The 21,447-nt window shown below is 38.7% G+C and overlaps 1 protein-coding gene across 7 annotated transcripts in view; it reads right to left on the bottom strand.

The window, feature by feature from the left end:
- LOC149286012 (intermembrane lipid transfer protein VPS13A-like) overlaps positions 1–21,447 on the bottom strand; it is a 207,055-nt gene that overhangs the window by 55,664 nt on the left and 129,944 nt on the right. For all 7 annotated transcript variants that reach the window (XR_016277743.1, XM_089494507.1, XM_089494508.1 and 4 more), the window contains 9 exons: positions 19,375–19,672; positions 16,799–17,194; positions 15,794–15,898; positions 13,964–14,110; positions 9,829–9,957; positions 9,254–9,387; positions 7,071–7,200; positions 2,996–3,228; positions 285–438 (listed from right to left, as the gene is read on the bottom strand). Coding sequence is in view for 6 of the 7 variants with exons in the window: in XM_089494507.1 (XP_089350633.1) it covers positions 285–438; positions 2,996–3,228; positions 7,071–7,200; positions 9,254–9,387; positions 9,829–9,957; positions 13,964–14,110; positions 15,794–15,898; positions 16,799–17,194; positions 19,375–19,672 (1,726 nt within the window). In the remaining variant the exon portion in view is untranslated. The remainder of the gene's footprint in view (positions 1–284; positions 439–2,995; positions 3,229–7,070; positions 7,201–9,253; positions 9,388–9,828; positions 9,958–13,963; positions 14,111–15,793; positions 15,899–16,798; positions 17,195–19,374; positions 19,673–21,447) is intronic.

The raw sequence follows: 21,447 nt of genomic DNA, 5'->3' as shown, positions 1-21,447 counted from the left end.
GCAAGGGCAAAACCCCTTTAACAAAACTTGCCAAGAAAACATCATGTTAGACTTGCCTTAGAATCACCTTAAGTTGGAAACCATTTGAAGACACACAGCAACAACCTCCTGCTGCAGAAAAATGACATGTAAGATATATGGCTAGGATGGAACAGAAAAAGTAAAAGTGGGTAAAAGATTGTCTCTATATGGTTTTAGTAAAAGTGTAATAAGCAAGATACTAAACTTTACATAAAAGATTTACAGCAGAGTTATAAATGGACAAAAAGTCCTCTCAGAATTACCGGAATATTATCATCTAGCTCCACTATTTTATTTTCTGTTGGTGAATGATCACAGTATTCACTAAATTCTTTCTCCAGCTTTTCTGTTTGCTTCAAACTCAGTGGCCGCCATCTTGACTTTTTCTTGGGTTTTGTCTCCCAAATTACATCAGAACTTGCAAACAAAATAAATAAATGTAGAGATTATTTATCAGTTGAAACATATTTCATAGTTATTAGTGTGACTAGCCAGTAAGCAATTACATTTTATTAGGTCTTTAAAGTATACTTACTGCTGAATATTTAACGTTTTGCTAGAAATAAAAGGAATCTAGTTTATTATTATTATTATTATTATTATTATTATTATTAACCTTTATTATTAACCTTTATTTATAAAGCGCTGTAAATTTACACAGCGCTGTACATACAATCTTTTTGATTAGACAGTTTAAAAATTGAATGGTTAGTACTCAACGTGAATTATTCTGGGATGGCAGGAGGAGCAATCAACCAGTATTAGGTTAACCCCCCACATGCCAACTGATGATGCAGAGGTCCAAATTATACAATTACCCCTCCATATTTGTGGGAATTAGGGGCCGAGGACCCCCATGAAAGTGGAAAAATGTGAAAATATTAACTCCTTCCAACATGAATAATACAGAGCCCTCTCCCAGCAAAAGCACTACACGTAACTCTCTTTGTAACTTTGAAACACATTGCTTCCCCCACATTTCCAATGTGCTTCCACTTTCAGTCTGATGTTAGCAGCCGTAGCTGCAAAGGATTCACCTTCTCTCCTCCCCCACTCTTCTTCACCATTTTGACAAACTTTGCATTCTCTTCATTTCCAAAGTTTTTCCATTCTGAATCTGATGTTTATAGCTATCACCACAAAGGGAAGGTATGGTGTTGCTTTTGCCTGACTGGGAGAGAGGGGGAGGAAGAGAGAGAAGTTGGATCTTCCTGGGAGTGGCTGCAAACATCAGATTCCAAGGGAAGATATTTGGAATTGAGAAGGATGCAATGTTTGGCAAAGTGGGGGAAAGTATAGTGCTGGTTTTGGCTGGAAGGAAGGAAGGAAGGAAGGAAGGCAGGCAGGCAGGCAGGCAGAGGAGGGGGAGGGAATAGATTGCAGCAGCTACAAAGTTGCGAAGAGTCAAAACCGCAAATCTGAAACTCACAAATGCGGAGGACCAAACATATTTCAATTATGTCTGTTGAAAATATTTCTCTTCCTTGACAGTTTCATTGTCCAGTCTTGCTCTGCCTATCCTAAATGCTTAATCTGTCTCGCCTTACCTTGAAACAAACAGTAGTCTTTTTCTCAAGGTAGGTGTGGATTGCTCCTCCTGCCATCCCAGATTGATAATTCATGGTGAGTACCAACCACTCATTCTCAAGATGGTATGGAGGATCAATGAAGCAGTATTGTGACTTATCCAAGCCTCTGTAATTGGGTGGGCACCAATAAACTTTACCGCACCACCACCTGCAGCACTTTGGTTGAAGGACATCTGCACTGATTTCAATTTATGTAATTTGTAATGTCTGATAAATATAATAGACCATCTGCATTGAACATATCTTCAAATGATGTTGAAATAGGATATGCTGTGGTTGTAAATACAGACCTAGTTGAGCGTGGGCATGCATTACAAGGCCTTGGCTGCTGTGCATAATCACAGCAAAGAAAAATACATACTTTGATCCACCTTTCTATCATTGTCAGAAGCCTTTTGCTTCAGTGGATAAAGAGGATAAAGAGACAAACATGGCTTCTGTATGTCTCAACTGCACTGTACTCTTGCAAACATCCAAAATATTTCACTCATGTGCTAATGGATGTTTTGGATGAGGGGAAAAAGTGGTAAATATACAAGCTCAGCTCCAGCTCTTTTAAAGACACATTTAGGGAAATATGGATGCAACACTAATCTATCTCGTTCAAATTTATAAAACTTCAGATTAACTGAAATTGCTGCCAGTTCTGAAATTGTTTGTGCTGATGTAATCGCTACCAGAAAAGCAACCATAAAAGACAATAACTTTAATGTAGTGTTCTTTAATGGTTTGAAAGGGGATCTTGTTAAAATATTCAGTACAAGGTTCAAATCCCATGTAAGGAAACTATGAACTGTAGGGAAAATATTCAATGTAGCATCCTTTGGAAACTTTTTTATAGTTATTCCCCCCTCGAACTTCAATATTGTAGACAAGACAGAAGCCTATCTTTTAAAAGTATTTGGCCGTAGACCTTTGGTAAGCTAATCTGAAGAAACTGCAATATATGCTTCAGGTTCCTTAAATCAAGGACTTTACTAATGTGGCCATGACAGTATCTAGTCTGTGAACAATCTTTGGTCCTATACTGGGAGAAAGGTAGGATACAATTTTTTAAAAAACTAGATAGATACATTTACAAAATAAATTTCTTTTTTAACCTGAGAAAACTCTTCCCTAGGAATCTTTAGGTTCTCCAGTGCAGGGGGAATCCCACTGAATTCGGTAGGTATCCATTCTTAAGACTGCACTATTAAAGGTGCTTCATTTTGCCACACTGAACCCATTTTTAAAACCATCACAAAGATATGTTTTTAGGAAATAATATCTAATTCAGCAGGATTTCTATCAAACTATTAATTGCTACACCATAGAAAACAAGTCAGTTCATAACCTACCATTACAAAAAATAACTAATTAAATTGGAAATATTATAAATGTTTTACCTTGTGATCCCAATATAACCTATTTCCTGCTTTAAATAGTTATCTACTAAAGAGATGCCAACATCTTGTAAGGATATAATGATTTCTTGTTCTGCTAATTCAACTTTTTCACTTTCATATGTCACTTTGAAAACTTTTTCATCTTCAGTGAACAAGATAATACGCTGCAATCCTTCAAAAAATGAAACTAAATATATGGTTTTATTTCCCACTTGGATAGGTGTCATCAAATCCTAGAACAAAAGATAAATATATGTTCATTAGCAGAGTAACATTCTTAAATCTTACATTTACATATAACCCAATATTATCCGAGTTTTCTCTGAAATAATCTCTATTAATTATACTGACACGGATTCTAAGTAAATATACAGATCCATCCTTCTTTGGGTAACAATGATTAAAATGAATACTTAAATATTGAAACATTCCAACACATCATCATCAACAACAACAAAATAAAAACAGAAACATGCTGGAAATAAAACAAAGACATGATCTTACACTTGTGTAGACCCACAATCAGAACATTCTGGAGTAGTATTGACTGGAGCCTCACTCCTCAAAGCATATGTCTGTATATACCTCAGAGCCTTCTCAATTCCTAGTCTGCCATGTAACAGAAATTTGCAGATGTGGAAGATGAGGATAAGTGTATCAATCTGCAGGCTTTTTGCTTTCAAAACCACAGTTACAGATAAGCAACCTATTCTGTGCAATCTCTTTGACTCACACATATGGGTATCTAGCCAATTTCCTAAAAGGCTCCATAAAAGACAGATCTGCATTGCCAAACACAACTTCACCTCTGCCTCTGTTCTTAAGGCAACAGCAAAAGATGAATGTGGAAGGTTGAAACAAGACTGTAGATCTGCATAGATGTAGCCTTTCAGTAGGACTGCAGATGTTGTTACTGTTCTTGTAGAATGTGTATTTAGCTCCAGAGCAGAGGAAAATGCACAAGCTGACATACCAGCTTGATAAACTCAACCCACCCATTTGGAAGTTTTTCTGAGAAAGCTGAAACCATTTTACCCAGTCTATAATTGACCTCAAAGAAACACTTCAAATACCTAAATGAAGCAGTTGAGTGGGTGCAGTAAGACAGAGTTTAAAAAATATCTAAGGCAAGGCTACGAAAAGTATAGCTCCCAACCCCAGACATTCCCTAAACCCACAGAACCCATTTAAAAAAAAATCTAGATAATTTTCCATCTTTAAATAGTCTCAAACACTGTAGAACACAGCAGTTTCACTCCTATCACTTCCACTCCCTCCAAAGACCATAAACACATAAAGACCATAAAGTAAAAAATAAATAAAAAACAAAACAAAAAACAAAAGTGAAGTTATAGTATATCGGTTTCATTTTGCAATGGGCACCTCTAGAGGCACAGGATGCTTGTGAAAAATGACACTCACCCACAATGCCGTTGCCCACTCTTAATTTGTATCTTGGCCCAATTGTAACTGTGACAACACCTTCAGGAGGAAGGAGACATCTGAATGTAAACCTACCTTGTCTTTGTGAAACACTAAGTAGGTGAATCAACTGTTAAAGTGTTGAAGCTCATTTGCCCAACAAGTGAGTGAAACCACCACCAGGAAGATGACTTTAAGTGTATGAAGGCACAAGATAACAAAGCCAATGGCTCAAAAGATGCTTTCATCAACTGAGAGAGAATAAGACAGAGGGACCAAGCAGAGATATAAGGAGAAGGAAGGTATACAGTTGAGAGCACCTTCAAAAAACAATTCACCAGAGGGTCTGTTAACAGTGAACAAGACCTAGAAATGAGAGGGAAATTGCTGCCAACGAGGCCCATGTTCTTTAAGTGCAACAAAAGAGAAAAAATTCCCCAATTGAGAACTGATCATGAGTTGAGAAGTCAAAAAAGAGTCCTAAGATCTACAGGGAAAGGCTTTCTCTTGGTCCGGTCACCATCACACACTCACTTGGTGAGGACACAAGAGAGATCTTTCTCAGTGGCTGCTCCCACCCTCTAGAACTCCCTTCCATGTGAGGCTAGGCTGGCCCTCTCCCTGCTTTCCTTTCACCCATAGGCAAGGACATTTTTATTCAAGTAATTGTGTCTGGGACTTTTTATACGGGGTGTATGCTTTAGATATTTTTTTTTTTAACTTTTGCATGTTTTTATGTCATTTTATATTGTTTTTAGCTAGTTGATTTTAATTCTTAAATTTTTATAGTAAAATATTTTAAATGATTTTATCTGTGATCCACCTTGGATTCCTTTCTGGGAGAAAGGCAGCACAGAAATTAAATTAAATGAAATACATAAAAATGTCAGAAACAGGTGTCACTTGAGATGTATGGAATGTATTTGTTGTCAATTATTGATGTGAAAGCTTAACTTACTCCTAACTCATCAAGAAAACTGAATCTGCTTGTGAATTTTCTTCCACTGCTTGGCAAATTTCATGATGTGCAATAGCTCTAGTCTCAAAACTGCAGAGAGAGAATGAGTGTAAGATCTGTTGCCTTCTTTTTTGCTTATGTAGTGCAGCTGTGGTGCTGCATATAGCCAATTGTACCATCCTGCCCCAACTTTTGAAAGCCTAAATGAAGCAAAGAATTCCCCAGCACATTTATATGGGATTCTCATTCTGACAGGTTCCAGAATGTGTGCAGCATAAGACTGCCATGTGCTTCCCATCCCATTACAGACACATCTGTCATTAGTTGACATATTGGGGGGAGGGGGACAAGCCTGCCTGAACAGAACACCTCTGCCAAGATTTGTTTATGAAGTCCATCAAAGGATTCCATCCAGCTGTTTGCAGATATATGGAGATTTCCAGTAAGCGGTACCTTCTGAAATGAATGATAATAAAACTGACTATTCTGAAGTATTCTGATGCATCTAGTGATGCCTCTGAGGTCTAAAACAGGCCCACCATGCTTTGAGGGCATGAAGTACTTAGAGAAAAAGCTAGGCAGCAAGGATTTTCCATTTCACCCCCATACCTTCACATCTCTAACTGGAGCTATCTTGAACTCCTGAAGAGAGGGCCCCTTTCTATAACACACTTCAGCAGCAGCATAGTAATTACTTCCATCAGAATCTTTAATGGAATGGTGGAATGAAATACTCCTATTTTGTCAAATTTTTTAAAATCCCTTTTAGCCTAAGATTCACCAGCATCCTAAACACCTCAACATGAACCACTGCCCGCCCCCGCCAAACCTCCTCTTTTCAGTCGTTTTACTGAGTTAGTGGCAGAGACAGCAGATGGTATCCTGAGGTCCAGGTTGGTCCCAAATGACCAAATGTCTGTGTTGAAGAATAAGGGGCCAAGATCAGTGCTTACAATAAGGCTGATACTGAGGAAGCTGCTGAGGCTAGGATCAATACAAAACAAGTTGTTGGAGCCAGCAGGACCAAGACAGTTTTGAAAGGCATTTTTGCATGTGAATAAGGTAGAAGGGGTAATGAAACTTGTGAAGCCTTCACAAGGGTGGGTTGTTTATTGACCAAAATAATAGTACCTAGCCGCTTGTTCCGTGTGACCTCACCTGTCACAATGTCTCTTTCCAAACTGTTAAGTGAGGGCAATTTGACAAAGATGAAGCCCCGGCTTGGTAAAGCTTTTACAAACAGATGTTTTGTACCCTCTGGCAGTGACCCAGACATGTCAGAGTGCCTGCCAAAGACACAACCTTCCTCTGGAGCAGTTATAGAGCTTGAATAACTTTTTAAAAGCCACACAAGTCCATTCCTACAGTCAATTTCTGTTACTAAACAGAAGGTGATAATGGAAGATAAAGTGTAGTGAAGAGAAGAAAAAGAAATTTATTCAGCGGGAGTCATCATTCAGATGGAAAAGGTTCCTCCTGAGGCTGCTCACAGCTGATGAAAAAGAACCAAGAAAAAGGCACTGATGCATGGCTAGACATCTGTAAGAGATGGGAATAAGGCTCCCATTAAAACTCTATTCAGTCAAGACTGTGCAGGTGCAAACCCCATATACAGCATCACAGTAACCATAAAGAACATTAAAGGTTGTTACAGTTTAAATAATGAAGTAAATTCTTTGTTAGATTCACACATACGTCTTTCTGAGTTACTTCCCCACTGCTCTTTCCACATTTCCATTTCAATTTTCTGGAGCCTACTGGGTCTGCCCATGTGTAAAGCATTCCTTTATTTGGCTCTAAAACATCTTCCATTACACAGAGTGAACTGAAAATAAAACAAGAAAAAATATAGTAAATTTAACACAATGAAGTTTAATAGCTATAAAAGTATTATTTTTAATATGTAAAGCATTTCAAAAAGAAGTTTGTATTAAATAATTTAGAAAATCTGTACTGAAATCTCCTCATGCCCATAATTAATCTTCTTCCCAGCATTTTATCTTCTACAGTCTACAGTACTTTTTCTTAACTCTGTGGCACAAGTGACTGGGATTAATGAATATGGCAGAGTTGGCTATAAAAACAATTATGGCCTAAATGTATTTGTCAGACTGAATTACAAAAGATTCCTTGAACAAATGGGTTTACGTAAGTGCTGACTTACCATTCAACAACTGATTGGATGTGTCTATTCAGTTAAAACAAGCACCTGGATTTATGATTTTGTGATATTTTGACTATGCCACTTTGCTAAAGCAAATAACTTGAATTACTTTCTTAAGCAAGCAAGCACATTTATGTTTAGCAGTGAAGCACCAGTAGGGCACTATGAGGAAGAACATTTTGTGTGTGTGTGTGCGCGCGCATGCGTGAGCACATGCACACACAATTTGTTTAAATATTTATATTATCTCCTATATTTAAGGATCTCAGGGCAGGAAAAAATCAAATCAATTATAATAGCTTAAAACAATGTAAAACATTAAGACTAATTTAAATAGATTAAAAACATATTAAACAATCTGACAAATAAAAACCAAACAGTTTAAAACCCATTAAAACAGTTTAGGTCAATTTAGAACTATGCTGATGTGCAGATTTGCATTCGACCATCTCTCAAGGTTCTAGAAATAGCCGTACGTTTCTTGGTGCTTGGATAACACCAGCATCAGTACCAATCAGCGTCCAAGGCAGTGATTCCCAAACTCTGACCTTCCAAGTGTTTTGGACTTCAGCTGCCAGAATCCCAGACCATTGGCCAAGATGGCTCAGGCATCTGGGAGCTAAAGTTCAAAACTCCCTGAAGACCATAGTTTGGGAATCATTGCTCTAAGGGAATATATTCCCAGTTATATTTCATAAGTGGAGTGACTCAAATGAAGAGGCCCTCCTCTCATATCCTCCTACATTTTATTGGCCCACCAGTGGGAAACAGAGGGCCACTCCCACATATCTCAATTCATAGTCAGATGTAGATATGGCACCTTAAAGTATCAAGGTGCCAAGCCAATCAGAGATTAAATGTTACCACCAGTAGTCTGAATTCAGACCAAAACTATACTGCAGCTAGTGCAATTCCTTTAAAACCAGTATTTTGTGGTTTTTGCATACTGTTACACCTAGCTATATTTTGCAGTAGCTGTAGCTTCTAAGTAATCTTCAAGGGCTGCCCCATATTGCATTGTAATAGTCTAATCAGGGAGCTATTGGTGCATGGACTACTGTGGCTAAAATATCCTTGTCCAGAACTGACTGCAACTTATGGATCAATCAAAGTTGGCCCCAAGCACTCCAGGCTAGGGAATTGATCTGGGATTCTAGGGACAGAGAAGGAACTAAGAATATTCCAATGCTACACACCTGCTACCTCAAGGGAAATGCAGACCCATCCCAAATAGGTCATTTTTTCATTCCCTAGAACAAGGAACCACTAATTCACAAAGCCTCCACTTTAATGGGATTCAACTTCAGTTTATTGGCCTTATCCAGCACATTACAGCAACTTGGCACTGATCCAGCACCTGCATAGTCCTGGACAACTCTGACAACATGGATAAATAGACTTGAGTATCATCAACATACTAATGGCACCCAATCCCAACTCCTCATGACCTCACCCAGCAGCTCTATATAGATATCAAACAGCATGAGGCACAGGATGGAACCTTGTGTCATTCACAGGTACATAGCCATGGAACAGGAGTCCTCAATGCCATTCTTTGGAACTATCCTTGAACATATCTCTTAAATGGATATTTAATATTCATTTAAATATACAGTATCTATTAACACATTCATGATCAGTATCCACACTTTAAGGCATGGACACGGACAGTGTTCATATTTTATAGAATTTGAAGAAAATTTTATAGACATACCTTTGCCCATATTCAATTATTTCTCCTTTGGTATGGTTAATTATCAGGAATGGAGCTGCACCATCATGGTAATTAGAAAATGCAATTATTGTTGAATGCTCCACTAGTGTAATATCCACAACAATGTCTCCAAGCTAGCATGTATAAAAATAGTGTGTTACATTTGAGTTTACTCATTAGTCCAATTTACCATCACAATAATTATTTTAATTCCAAAAGCATAAATAGTTCAGTAAAACATTTTAAATATGTAAAAATATTTATTTTAATTCTTAATATATTAATCACAGTTCTCTTTATTTAGAGCAGTGGTTCCCAACCTTCCTAATGCCGCGACCCTTTAATACAGTTCCTCTTGTTGTGGTGACCCAAACCCATGAAATTATTTTCGTTGCTACTTCATAACTGTAATTAAATAGGTGTTTTCCAATGGTCTTAGGCGACCCCCATGAAAGGGTCATTCGACCCCCAAAGGGGTCCCGAACCACAGGTTGGGAACCACTGATTTAGAGAAAGAAATTAGGAGGGCAGAAAACACAATAAAACTTGTCTAAGTAGTAGAAACTACCACTCACCCTGTTTTCTAAGTGTAGCAGCAAACTATTTTCTTGCTTATCATACTGAATAGTTTTTGGTGGAACATCAGAATTTTCTACTCTAACACGCAATTTGCTTTCATTATTTTCAGGCCAAAAAGGAATACACTGGAAAGGAAAATGACATGTTTGTAAAGAAAGTGCATAACAGAAATTGAGTTGTAGTCATCCATTCTCTTTAGCTGAATATGATATAAAGATGAAATAAGCAGAATTTTGAATCAATAATTAAATATAATTTGAATATAGGGTAGATAAAACAAGAATGCCAACAGTCAGGTACATGTCCATCTTTAGAAAACTGTATTAATCTACCTTTAGAAGATGGTCATAAGCGAAGAAAACAAAATCAGTAGAAGAATATTGTTCTTGTGTCACACTTTATATATTCAGCATTATTGAACACTTGGTATTCTATTCTCATGATACTTCAGTACATGCTAAAACTACCAAGAAAACTAAGGTGATGTATTTCACGTATTCAAGTTTCACAGGAAAAAGTGTAATCTATTTCTTGTCTTTACTTAAATATATCTGATATTATTTCCAGCAGATTACAAAAATCCTGACGAAGCCACATTTGTAAGAACAATTGTTCTCTTTGTCTCTTTGCAAATTTTCCTCCACAGAACTAGTGACATGACCAGGTTGCTAACCTTAAGGCAAGTGTTGTGGTTCTTTTTAGTGGTAATCTCATGTCAAAAATATGTACAGTTTGATACAACCATATACAGGTAATAGCCATAAAATTACCATCTTATAGGAAGGATTAAAACCTTTTAAACTTTTACAATCACAGTTTGCTCTAAAACATATAAAACAATAAATGTTTAAATGGAAATTCCAAAAATGTTTCATACTAAGCTGTAATGACTGACGGGGAGAAAAAAACCACCGCTGCCAACCATGTAATGACTGACGGGGAGCCTTTCCCTGGAGCCCTTGGCACCCTGTGCATGGCCCTTTACTCCCAGGGAGTCCCTCCTGTCACACTTTCCCTTCTAGGATCTCCTAGGTCCCATTCCCCACTCCCTGCTGAGCGGAATGCGATCTCTTGAGGTCCTTTTCCTAAGCTGCCACCACCCAGTGAATTACACGTAGCCCCACAGCTACACCTCCCTATACACACACACTGGGACTTGTGAGGGATAGAGATCTAGTTTCTTTCTGTACTAACCCAGAGCAATCAGTAACCGAGTTCAGGCACGTGTACAGGAGCAAAGAGAGACAGCAGATGCTTTTTAAGAAAGAAGTTTATTTTAAAAAGGGATAGAATAGGATAGAAAGAATTTATATCACTCTTGCAAAGCCCCTTTGCCTTGCAGGTCAAAGAACATAGTTACAGAGTTCATTCCACACAAGCCATTGTTGAAAATAACAAAAGGCCTAAAACGCACTGAGCTAACACGTTTCCTAACTACTCACACAATGATGGGATTTGCAGTCCTTTTGAGTTCCTGGGTGCAGGGAGGGCCCCTTGCCTCTCGACCTGCATTCCCCTGAGTCTGTGTCTCCCAGACTCCAAGAGACACCATCTGGTTCCCCCCAGGAGAGAACAAAGGGAGAGACGGCGGCCGCATGGCCCAGGGGGATTTTTATAGGTTCCTCAGGGAATGTTCTTGAATCTTCCTGGTCCTACTCTCAGATTGGTCAGTTAGACCTTACATCAGCTATGATGTCACAGCTCATTAGCATGTGATGTCATCTCCCATTAGCATGTACCTCCTCCCAGATTAACCCTTTGTAGTTCAGGAGAAGTCCTCAGGTGACTGGAGGACCAGTCATCACATAAGCACATCACAATGTTACATGATCCATTCAAATTAATATAAATATATTTATCAGAGATTCCCCTGCAGTCCATTATTCTCAAAATCTAATCTAAGGCGCGTTACAGACACGCCTAAAGTACGTGCTCTGCACGTACTAGGGTTAGGAAAGGGTGTCCCTTCCGGACGCCCTAACTCGAGTACGTGCAGAACGTGTACAAAATGGCAGCACCCTATACACGTGGGCGCCGCCATTGCTACCTCATGACCGCACCGCCTCCAAACGGGGCGGCGCGGAAGTGACGTACTGGGGCAGCGCAAAGGCGCCCTTTCCGCAGCCCTGGAAGGAGCTCTGTTTCGGAGCTCCTTCCACCTTTGCGTCGCTGGGCACAGCCTTTACATGGCTGTGCCAGCAACGCAGAGCAGAAAGGGGCCAAGCGGCCCCTTTCCCTTCCTCCCCGCCGCCGCCGGGTGTCCTTGGGGCTTGAAGCCCCAAGGACACCCCTTTCCAGGCCGCAGGCAAGTGGCCTTTTCCGCTTCCCTGCGGCCTGGAAAGCCGCGGATCAGGGCCTCAGAGGCTGCCACTGTGGCAGCTGAGGCCCCAATCCGGCGGGGAAAGGGCCAGATACAGGGTGCCCCAAACGGGCAGTCTGTAACGCGTCTAAGTTTAGTTGCTTTTGCAGTGAATCTGGCAGTATTAAACATAACAGACTTTGCTGTATTAGATAACAAGTAAGAGATTTTCTCCAGATCATTTTGATTAGCTACTAGTTCTAGACTTCTCTTCAGAAACTTATCTCTTGGGGTTTTGTATATCCTACAATATAGCATATAGTGTATGGTGTTTTCAATATCCTAACTTCCACTAAAGCAAACACACTGCTCCCTGGGGATCTTTTTATGTTTTCCTTCAATGAAATTGGTTTTCATTGTCTGGAATAATTCAAACATATGGATCTGTTCTAAACCTGCAGCAGGGAAACACTCTTCTCACCACCCGTATTTCAGGAGGGTGTTTCCCTGCTGCGTCCACACCGCCTCTCACTTTGCCAGCAGGAGAAGGGCTGAGTCTGCTCTAAACCGCAATACCTCCTTACTTCAGGTGTCTCTCTTCTACCTCCTCCTCCTCCTGTGGATCACTCAAGTGGCTATCAGACTGAGCTGGAGGAGGGCTTGGCTGTGGTAAGTCAGCTTCATCTTCAGAGTCTGAACTTCTGGGGAGGGGGGCCTGCTAGGTGGATCTGCTTCATCCTCAGAAGCTGAACTCTCAAAGAGAAGCATGGCAGGTACTGACTATTCTGATGAAAAGGAACATGAATTGTAATGATGGGCCCTAGTTCTCAAAGAGCCTGCTGGGTATTCTTGAGATCGAATACAACACTCAAACAGTTTGGCTTGGCAAAACATTCTTGGAAACTTTAGGAACAGTGTTAGCTATTTCACTCACTAACACCACACTGTTACAGACCAGGTTATTCTACTGCCAGCGTTGTGACCTGAGGATATACTGTACATTTAAGATATGGATTATAATCTATACAGTATAGGATATAACACAGGCAACTAGCTTTATGTGTGTGTGCATATACCTTCTTTCTTTGGTTTTAGTATGAGAAAAATGTAAGATACTCAGTGGAATGTAAACAAAGATAAGGTGAAATCACCAATACTATTGGTTTCACCATATGAGATTAGAAAGAGAGAGAAAAAGATGACCAGTAATAATCCTGCTAGCCAGTACACTAGAGGGCACAAGATGATTAATCCCTTTCACAGGCAGCATAAGACTTGTAAGTGTACCACCGTCACTAGATAAAGTGTGGTTAGAGATAAGAGTTCTAGATAAAGTTCTTGGTTGTGACTGGATAACTAATGAATTGTGTGGGCTCAGAAGAGAATAAAAATAAGCTGAGAAATAGAAGTTAGACTGCCTGCCTGGTGTGTTTCCAATGTACAAAGACAGCTGTTTGATAACAGCCTGAATTGGCCCTCACAGACTGATAGTGTTACTAAGACTGCATGGAAAAACAACCAGTGAGTTATTTACCCCTTAGTCATTTCTCATGAGAAATAATATGCTTGTGGCAAGCTTTAAAGATTGCTACCACAATTTTGTGGCAAACCAGTGCTACTACTTTTTGGGGGGAAATGAAGTTAAAAATTATTGAAGGCAATACAAATTCAGGTTGAACTTAAGAATCACCCAAGAAAGTAGATTTGCAATATAGGATATTGCTAGGAAAATAAATGTAGTTATTAAGGAACATTTAATGGAATAACAAGAAACATTTCATATATAACAGTTACCAGTGGAGAGAGATACAACTGTTTTTCCCCATGAGTACCTGCTGTAAAAGTATTGGAATCCATGTTTCATTGCCTTCTTCAGCTACTTCTAAAGTATGTGTACTTCTGTTTGTAATCATGAAAAAAGGAGTGAAGCTCACTATTCTAGTGAGATTAAAACTGCTGTTATTTATAGTGACACCAACCTGAAAAAAAGACAAAAAGTGCTCATCAGTGTTGCTGCTTTTAATGGTACCTTATAGACTGACATTTTAAAATATAATGTGCTAGCATGTTATCATGGCCTAAATACTTTATAGACACCGAATGACATCTGATCTTGGAAACTAAGCAGGATGAGCCCTGATTAGTACTTGGATGGGAGACTGCAAATAAATATCAGGTGTTGTTGGCTATATTTCAAAGATCAGCTCTAAGTATTCTTTGTCTAAGAAAAGCCTATGAAACTCATGGGGTTGCTATATGTTGGCAGGAGACTTGAAGGCACATACATACATACATACACACACATTATATCACTTATAACATACATACACATTATATCATTTATAACAGTGCCTAATTTATGGGAAAAACCCATGTGATCTCTCTTGTTCTCACAGGAGCATATTTACATATGAACATCCAAAGCTGACTTATATTACATTGGACTATTGTTCCTGTGGCACAGTATACTGACTAGACCTTGAAACTCTCAAGGATTCAGACAGGAGCCTTTCCCAGTCTTATCTCTATGTATAAAGGATTATATTTGGGACCTTCAGCACACAAAGAGTATGCTCTACTACTGGACTATGGCATTTCCATACAAATAGGACCATTTGAAGTCTCCACACAGGAGCGACACATACATCTGCTTAAATGTATACATATCTTTCTATTCTATTAAAGATCTGTGAGTAGTATGAACAATATTTTACGCTATCCCTTTTCATAGTAACTCTTTTATCATTGTTGGACTATTTGCAAAATTTTGAACTTCTACCACCATACATATATATAAATATTTTCAAGTTTGTCCGCTAATTTTTAGGTCAGTAAATGAACCCTTCACAAAGTTACTGTATACCCCTGCTTCAGCAAGGCTATACCTTCTTAGACTCCACTGGGCAGTTACCATATATACTCATGTACAAGTCAACCACATGTATAAGTCAAGAGAAGGTTTCAGAGTCAAAATCATGGATTTTCATATGATCCATGGATAAGTCAAGGGTAAAACTTAGGGAGCTATAACAAAGGATCACCTAACACCACTTCCCAGGTGCTGGAGGAGAGGTTTGAAAATCAGATTGGGGAGGAAAGGAAGTGGAGTTAAATAGGATATTTCTTTGATGGGCAGAGAAGGCTTTCAAATCAGACAGGAAAGGAAAAGAAGACGAGCTAAAAGGGGTGTTTCTTTGATGAGGAGAGGCTTTCAGATTGGACTGAACATCTTTCATGCACACACACAAAAACTCTTGCCTCAGGCATGAAGAGTGGAGCCTCAGGACGTGCTTGTTGTCCTGATCTTTCTAACCAAACATTAGTGTACTGACCCATGTATAAGCTGACTCAGAATTTTAGGGTCAATTTGGGGCATACATTTCTTGACTTATAGTTGAGTATATACAGTGTTCATATTTGTTTATTGGGGAAACTAAAATAAAAATGTTGCTGAAAAATACGTTTTGTTTTTGCATACTGAAAGACAAAACAGAAAAAATATAAAAAGCAAGGAAGAAACTGATCTGTGTACATCTTAATACTGGAATCCTATTTTACTAGTTTATTAAACAGCTTTCAAAGAATTAAATAAGACTATGTTTCAAGTAGACAGAATTATGCTTGCAATTATGCTTATAAGTACATAAGATGAAACGACTCACTTGGTACTCCCTCTTGGGCCCTTTACATTTAACAAAACCATGACTGCCAACTGTATCCAGGGAAAAATGATCAGAAAGGTCACTGTCTGTCACCATGAGTTGAACCTGTAAGGAAAACATGTGTTACTCTCTATTACTAGCAGAGTTTTGAAAATAAAATTGAGTATCATTTGGAAAACAACATCTCCATTCCCTCTTCATACATACAGATACTCAGATCCCACTGGATGCTGGACATGTTCTATCTTTTTTGGGTTGCTATTGCAGGGAGGGGGATTTTCCCCCTAAATATTTTTTTTTTACTTCAGGAATCTTTGGCATTCACTAGATAACATTTGTACTTCCTCTTGCTCATCAGAAGCCCTGTTTTGACTGTGATAACTGAGCGACTGAGGTCATAGTCAAAGTGTGTGATAGCTATAGTCCACTAAATACAAAAGATATTCAAAATAAAATTCAGTCTTAAGCATTGTATTACACAGAACAGATAACCTTTCCTTTACTCAAAAGCTTAATGGGGCATGAAAAATGCATTAAGTTGTGCTATTTACAGTGCACCCGCATCATACGCAGGCACCTTTACACAGCTTTCAGCTTATGCGGAAAGCCCCGCGCCATTTCTTGAATGACACGCAATGAGCACTAGCTCCATTATTCTGAATGGGGCTCAAGCATAGGTGGAATTTGCCTTACGTGGTGGGGTCTGGAATGGATCCCCGCATAAGACAAAGGAATACTGTATTATGAGACTTTTTTTTAGCATTTTCAGCAACTTACCAAATGACCCTTTCACATTAATAGTGCAATTTATTAATAAAATTTATGATCAGGGAATGTACAATATTATTTGCAATACACTATTCTATTTATCCCCAATTCTAAACCAAAAAATAAATAAATCATAATCTCCCTTCCTCCCGCCCTCAGACACACAAACACACAAGACTACTAGTGGACGAATAAACTTAAATCTAACTGCATACATAATTAATTGGCTGAAATTACCTTGTTTTCATTGTAAAAGTATTTAGGTTGGAAAGAAAAAAGAAGTGGCATTTTATATTCAGGTGGATGTTTTCGGTGAATACCATCAGCTTTATACTGTAACATTCGACCAGTCTTATTTACCATCCAGTATGGACTGTGAATTGCTATAATCACTTGTCCTGTAGCATATGTTACATGTACAGCAATGTCCAAATCTGTCTTATCAAGGTCTGTAATGCAGGAAAATGTGATGAAACTAATTTCTTCCTGATTTCTTTGGATTTGGTACTTGGCAGTCCAATTTTTATCGAGATAATTAAGTAAACGCAGTTCTAGCTTGGTCTCATCCAGTACTGCATTATGAATCTGAGCAGTACATCCATCTTCCAGAGTGTTGCGTGTTGTACTATCTCCCTTTTGGGGGAAAAAGTTTTATTTATTATTTGAACTTACATCCCGTCTTCCCCCCAAGATGGTATTCAAGGTGGATTCAAGTTCCAACAAGTTTAAAATATACAGTTAATAGTCTGATTAATTCTGTAAAACGTTCATATGAAATACAAAGTAAATATAGAAATGATCAATTATTTATTAAGAGATCCACCTATTGTTGAAAATTCACAATCTTAGTGACATGACAAAGCATATGCTATGCAGCTGGCTTTTTCCTTTAAACACCATGCCTATTATTCATAACTCTGTTACTTTACCAGCCAAATTAACTTTGACATTACATGTTGTTGACATTGTAATTAGGCAGCCATGCATATATGATTTCTTTAATGAATCTCTAATATTTTAATTCACATTTGTGCAGAGTGGATTATATTTGTAGTTGATACTGAACTGAAAGACTCTTTAAATTGCTATAGAAAACTCCTTCTTTGGAAAAAAAAATTGTTATTTGTATTTGTACTCCACTCTCCCTCCAATTAGCACAAGGTGATATACACTGCCATCTTTCCTTCTTTATCCTCATAACAATTCTGTAGATCAAACTTGGAGACAAGTAGTGGCCCAAGATCATCTAGTGAGTTTCATGGCTTTGGGGAGACTTGAGTTTGAATCCCCCAAGTCCCACTCCAACACTACTGATACATTTGCTTTACACCAAATAATCATATTTAAAAGTTAGTTCACAGTCATCTGTCTAATGGTTTTATAAATTACGTCTGCTGTAATTTCTCACTGCAATTTTGCAGGATAACTAAAATTAAACAGACTTCAATAGGATGACACAAACACAGCTCAGTATATACTGACCTTACATTTTAAAGATTTTTAACAATCTTTTTAATCTTTATATCATATACTTTTCAGATGTTTTTACAAATGAAATCCACCACATTAAAAAAAAGTATGGTTTCAGTAATCTATTACTGTTTTTAGAAATGGGTTCAGGAGAATCAGTTACTGAACAATACTATCTTTGAAAGCCTCTTGCCACAATTCATCCCAGGGGAACTACTCTTGACTAAACTTTGTAATTCCTGAGCCTGAAGGACTAATTTAGAAAAAAGTACAGTACAGAGCGTTCACGTTATAGGTGGGCGCGTCATGCATGGCTTCCATCATACATTGGAAGAACTCCTTTTGAGCTCCAGAAGAAGTAATGGGGCTTGAGCATACACATTTTTTTCCTTACGCAGGGGGAATGTCCAAAACGGATCCCCATGTAAGGGAAGGACGTGTTGTACTTTTGCAAAAGTCCAATAGAACTAGGCTTTGGAGAAAGCACCAATCTTGGAATGTAAAAATTGTTGGCTCTTTTAATTAACAACTTTGTTAATCACTTGTTTCTGGGAAAACATTTGTGGCTGAAATTCCAACCACTTTAGTTTTTTAAAATAAATGGTCATTTAAAATATACATTTATTTAAGCAGCTCTTTTAAGGTAACAAATTTCACCTTAGCTCATATCACTGGTACACATATTCAGGACAAAAAACAAGGATTCCCAATACTTATCCTGTAGGCTAAAAAAATGGTTTAGAGCAGTGAACCTTTTAGGTGTTCTGGCACTGGCTGTTACCTGGTGCCAGAAATTCCAGGGGTGGGATAGGGTTTCTGGGGCGGGACTTCCACCCTCTGGGGGCAGGACTTTTTGTCTTCTGGGGCGGGACTTCCCCAGAGACAGCTAAAGGCCTGGGAGGGGAGGGAAAGAAGAGTAACAGGGACGTGCCTGTTCCTCCTCTTCCCCCACCCTCCCATCTCTCTGCGTGCCCTCCAAAATGGTTTTGCATGCCAGAGAAGATATGCATGCCATAGGTTTGCCACCACGGGTTTAGAGCAAATTCATCCTGAAGTTGAAGTCAGAAAGCAACATGTTATATCAACAGCTAACAATAACTGAAATTATAAATACAAGTTGAAGACTAACTCGTCAGAAGACTGAGAGAATAGATGGCAAGCTCATTTTTGTCTGTATCTACAGTGATGGGAATGTAGACATGAGTAAGAACATTTTGGGAGATTTCCAGTATACTTCAGTGGAATGAATGCTGAAGATAAATTCAAATTTATAAAAGTATTTTCATGTTCACTGGAACAAAACTAGAAAATAATACAAGCACACACACACACACATACGGTACCTCTGAGGAATAGGTGATGTGATAAGGAAGAAGATTACGGAGAAGAACCGAAGGCCACAAATGAACAACATATGGTAAATCCCACTGATCATCTGTACATACAGAAGATACCAAAGTATCTTGCACTGGGACAATATTGATGATAAGTCCATGGTTAGATGATTTTACCAGTGGGCATTTCTTCTGCAACACTTTACCAAAATTCTTAACCATTTCATCAAAACTAATTCCATCACTTGATGCATACTCTCCAGAAATTCCATTTGCATCAATTACTGGTTGAAAAAACAGTAGTGATCTGTAAAAAAGCACAATAGTCACTATAGATCTTATTTTGCTTTTCAGAAATAAAGAATCCAAACCAAACGAGACAAGACAAGAAATAATACAAAAAGGGCAGCATTAAATACATATATAAAAACATATAATTTGCAAAGCGGCAGTCCATAGACTTCCATAACAGCATACTGTTTATTACTGTTTATTGACTTAACAAGATCTTTAACAGATACTTAAATACAAGTGTTTGTTTTTGGGAAGGGGCAGTCTGAGGAGTTTCAAAGTTTGAGGAGTTTCAAACCATTATAAAATTCATTTACACGGCTGACTGAAACTGGCATTACAAAGTATCTGAGAACTGACATTTCTTGATCCTCAGAAGTGGTTTGGAAGAACAACACAGGGAGCTGTATGAGTCATGAAAGCCACGTCTCACAGATGGAGTTTGCAATCTATGTATGGATCCAGACTTTGATATGGATCTGTGGAAGCAGTGATTTCAACTAATGCTCTAGCTTAGTGGTCCCAAACTGTGATCTTTAAGGGATTTTGGACTTCAGCTCCCAGAATCTCAGACTATTGCTCAACATGGCTGAGCCTTCTTGGAGCTGAAGTCCACAAGCTCTTAAAGGGCACAGTTTGGGGACGACTTCTATAGCTATTTTACAAAGCTTTTGGCTACCGCCAAAAAGTTGCAGAAAGATACATTGCTTTCTGCCTGGAGATTCCAGAAGTTTCCAAGGATTGCTGCGCAGGCGCAGAATAAACCCATTTGTGTGATTCGCAGAGACCACGAAGAAGAAGGAGAAGATATGATCTCCTAGGTGGGTTATTGTCATCTTAATTGGGATCTCTATATTCCTTTAAGTGCTGATCTTGTATGAGACCCTGTCTGCACTGGCCATAGATCCAGGTCCAATCACAGAGAATTGTGCTCCAGAAATGACCCCAGATTAGCCTTGATGGAGGTTGCACACACTGAGCCAAACTTGGTTGGTGGAACATACAGTAACTGTTTACATTGGCCAGCTGGGCTCACATCACATTGGCATAATTGACCTGCCCCCTGTCATAACTGGAGGATCTCCATGAACATGCCACGAGGTATGTTGCCACTTCTCCTGAGGGTGGGCTCATCTGTTTGACCAATAAGTAAAGAGGGTAGAGGGACCCCCTGATCACATGGCTGTTTGCACACCACAAAACCCCTCATAACCCCAGGATTTTGAAGGAACACAGGGGCTTTCTGCAACTTTGCCAACTCCAGGACAAAGATGGGTTACCAGGGAAGACCTATGGTATTTCACCTGACGTTGCCATGCATTGTGCAATCAAGGAGCACTGGCATCAGTATGGGAACATTTTTTTTCACCTGTGCAGACAGGGCCTACATTAAAGCAGGCCCATACAAAAGAAAACAACCATGCCACTTATGAAAGAGGGGGACAGGAACACTGCAACACTGACATTCACCATGCACTCTGTTTAAATTATTTCTTTTCTTTTAGGCTGCTGCCACACTGTAGAATTAATGCAGTTTGACACTGCTTTAACTGTCTCAGTCCATGGCAGATTGTACAGATATGGCCATTCTATTACAAATTAAGTAAGTACTGTAACATATTCCAATTTTCCCACTGGTACAGACTTGAGAAGTCATGACAGCAAATCAAAAAATGAATGAAAAATATTAAAAATAGAATAAATACAGTGAGTATTAGACAGTTCAACCATTTGTGATTGGAAAGAATAATTTTAATTGAAACCTTACACAGAACAATATGATAAAAAGCA

Source organism: Sceloporus occidentalis, unplaced genomic scaffold (genome assembly GCF_023333645.1).
Source record: "Sceloporus occidentalis isolate IW3139 unplaced genomic scaffold, rSceOcc1.0.p SCAF_73, whole genome shotgun sequence".
NCBI classification, from domain to species: Eukaryota; Metazoa; Chordata; class Lepidosauria; order Squamata; family Phrynosomatidae; genus Sceloporus; species Sceloporus occidentalis.
This window is presented reverse-complemented; position numbering and strand designations above follow the sequence as displayed.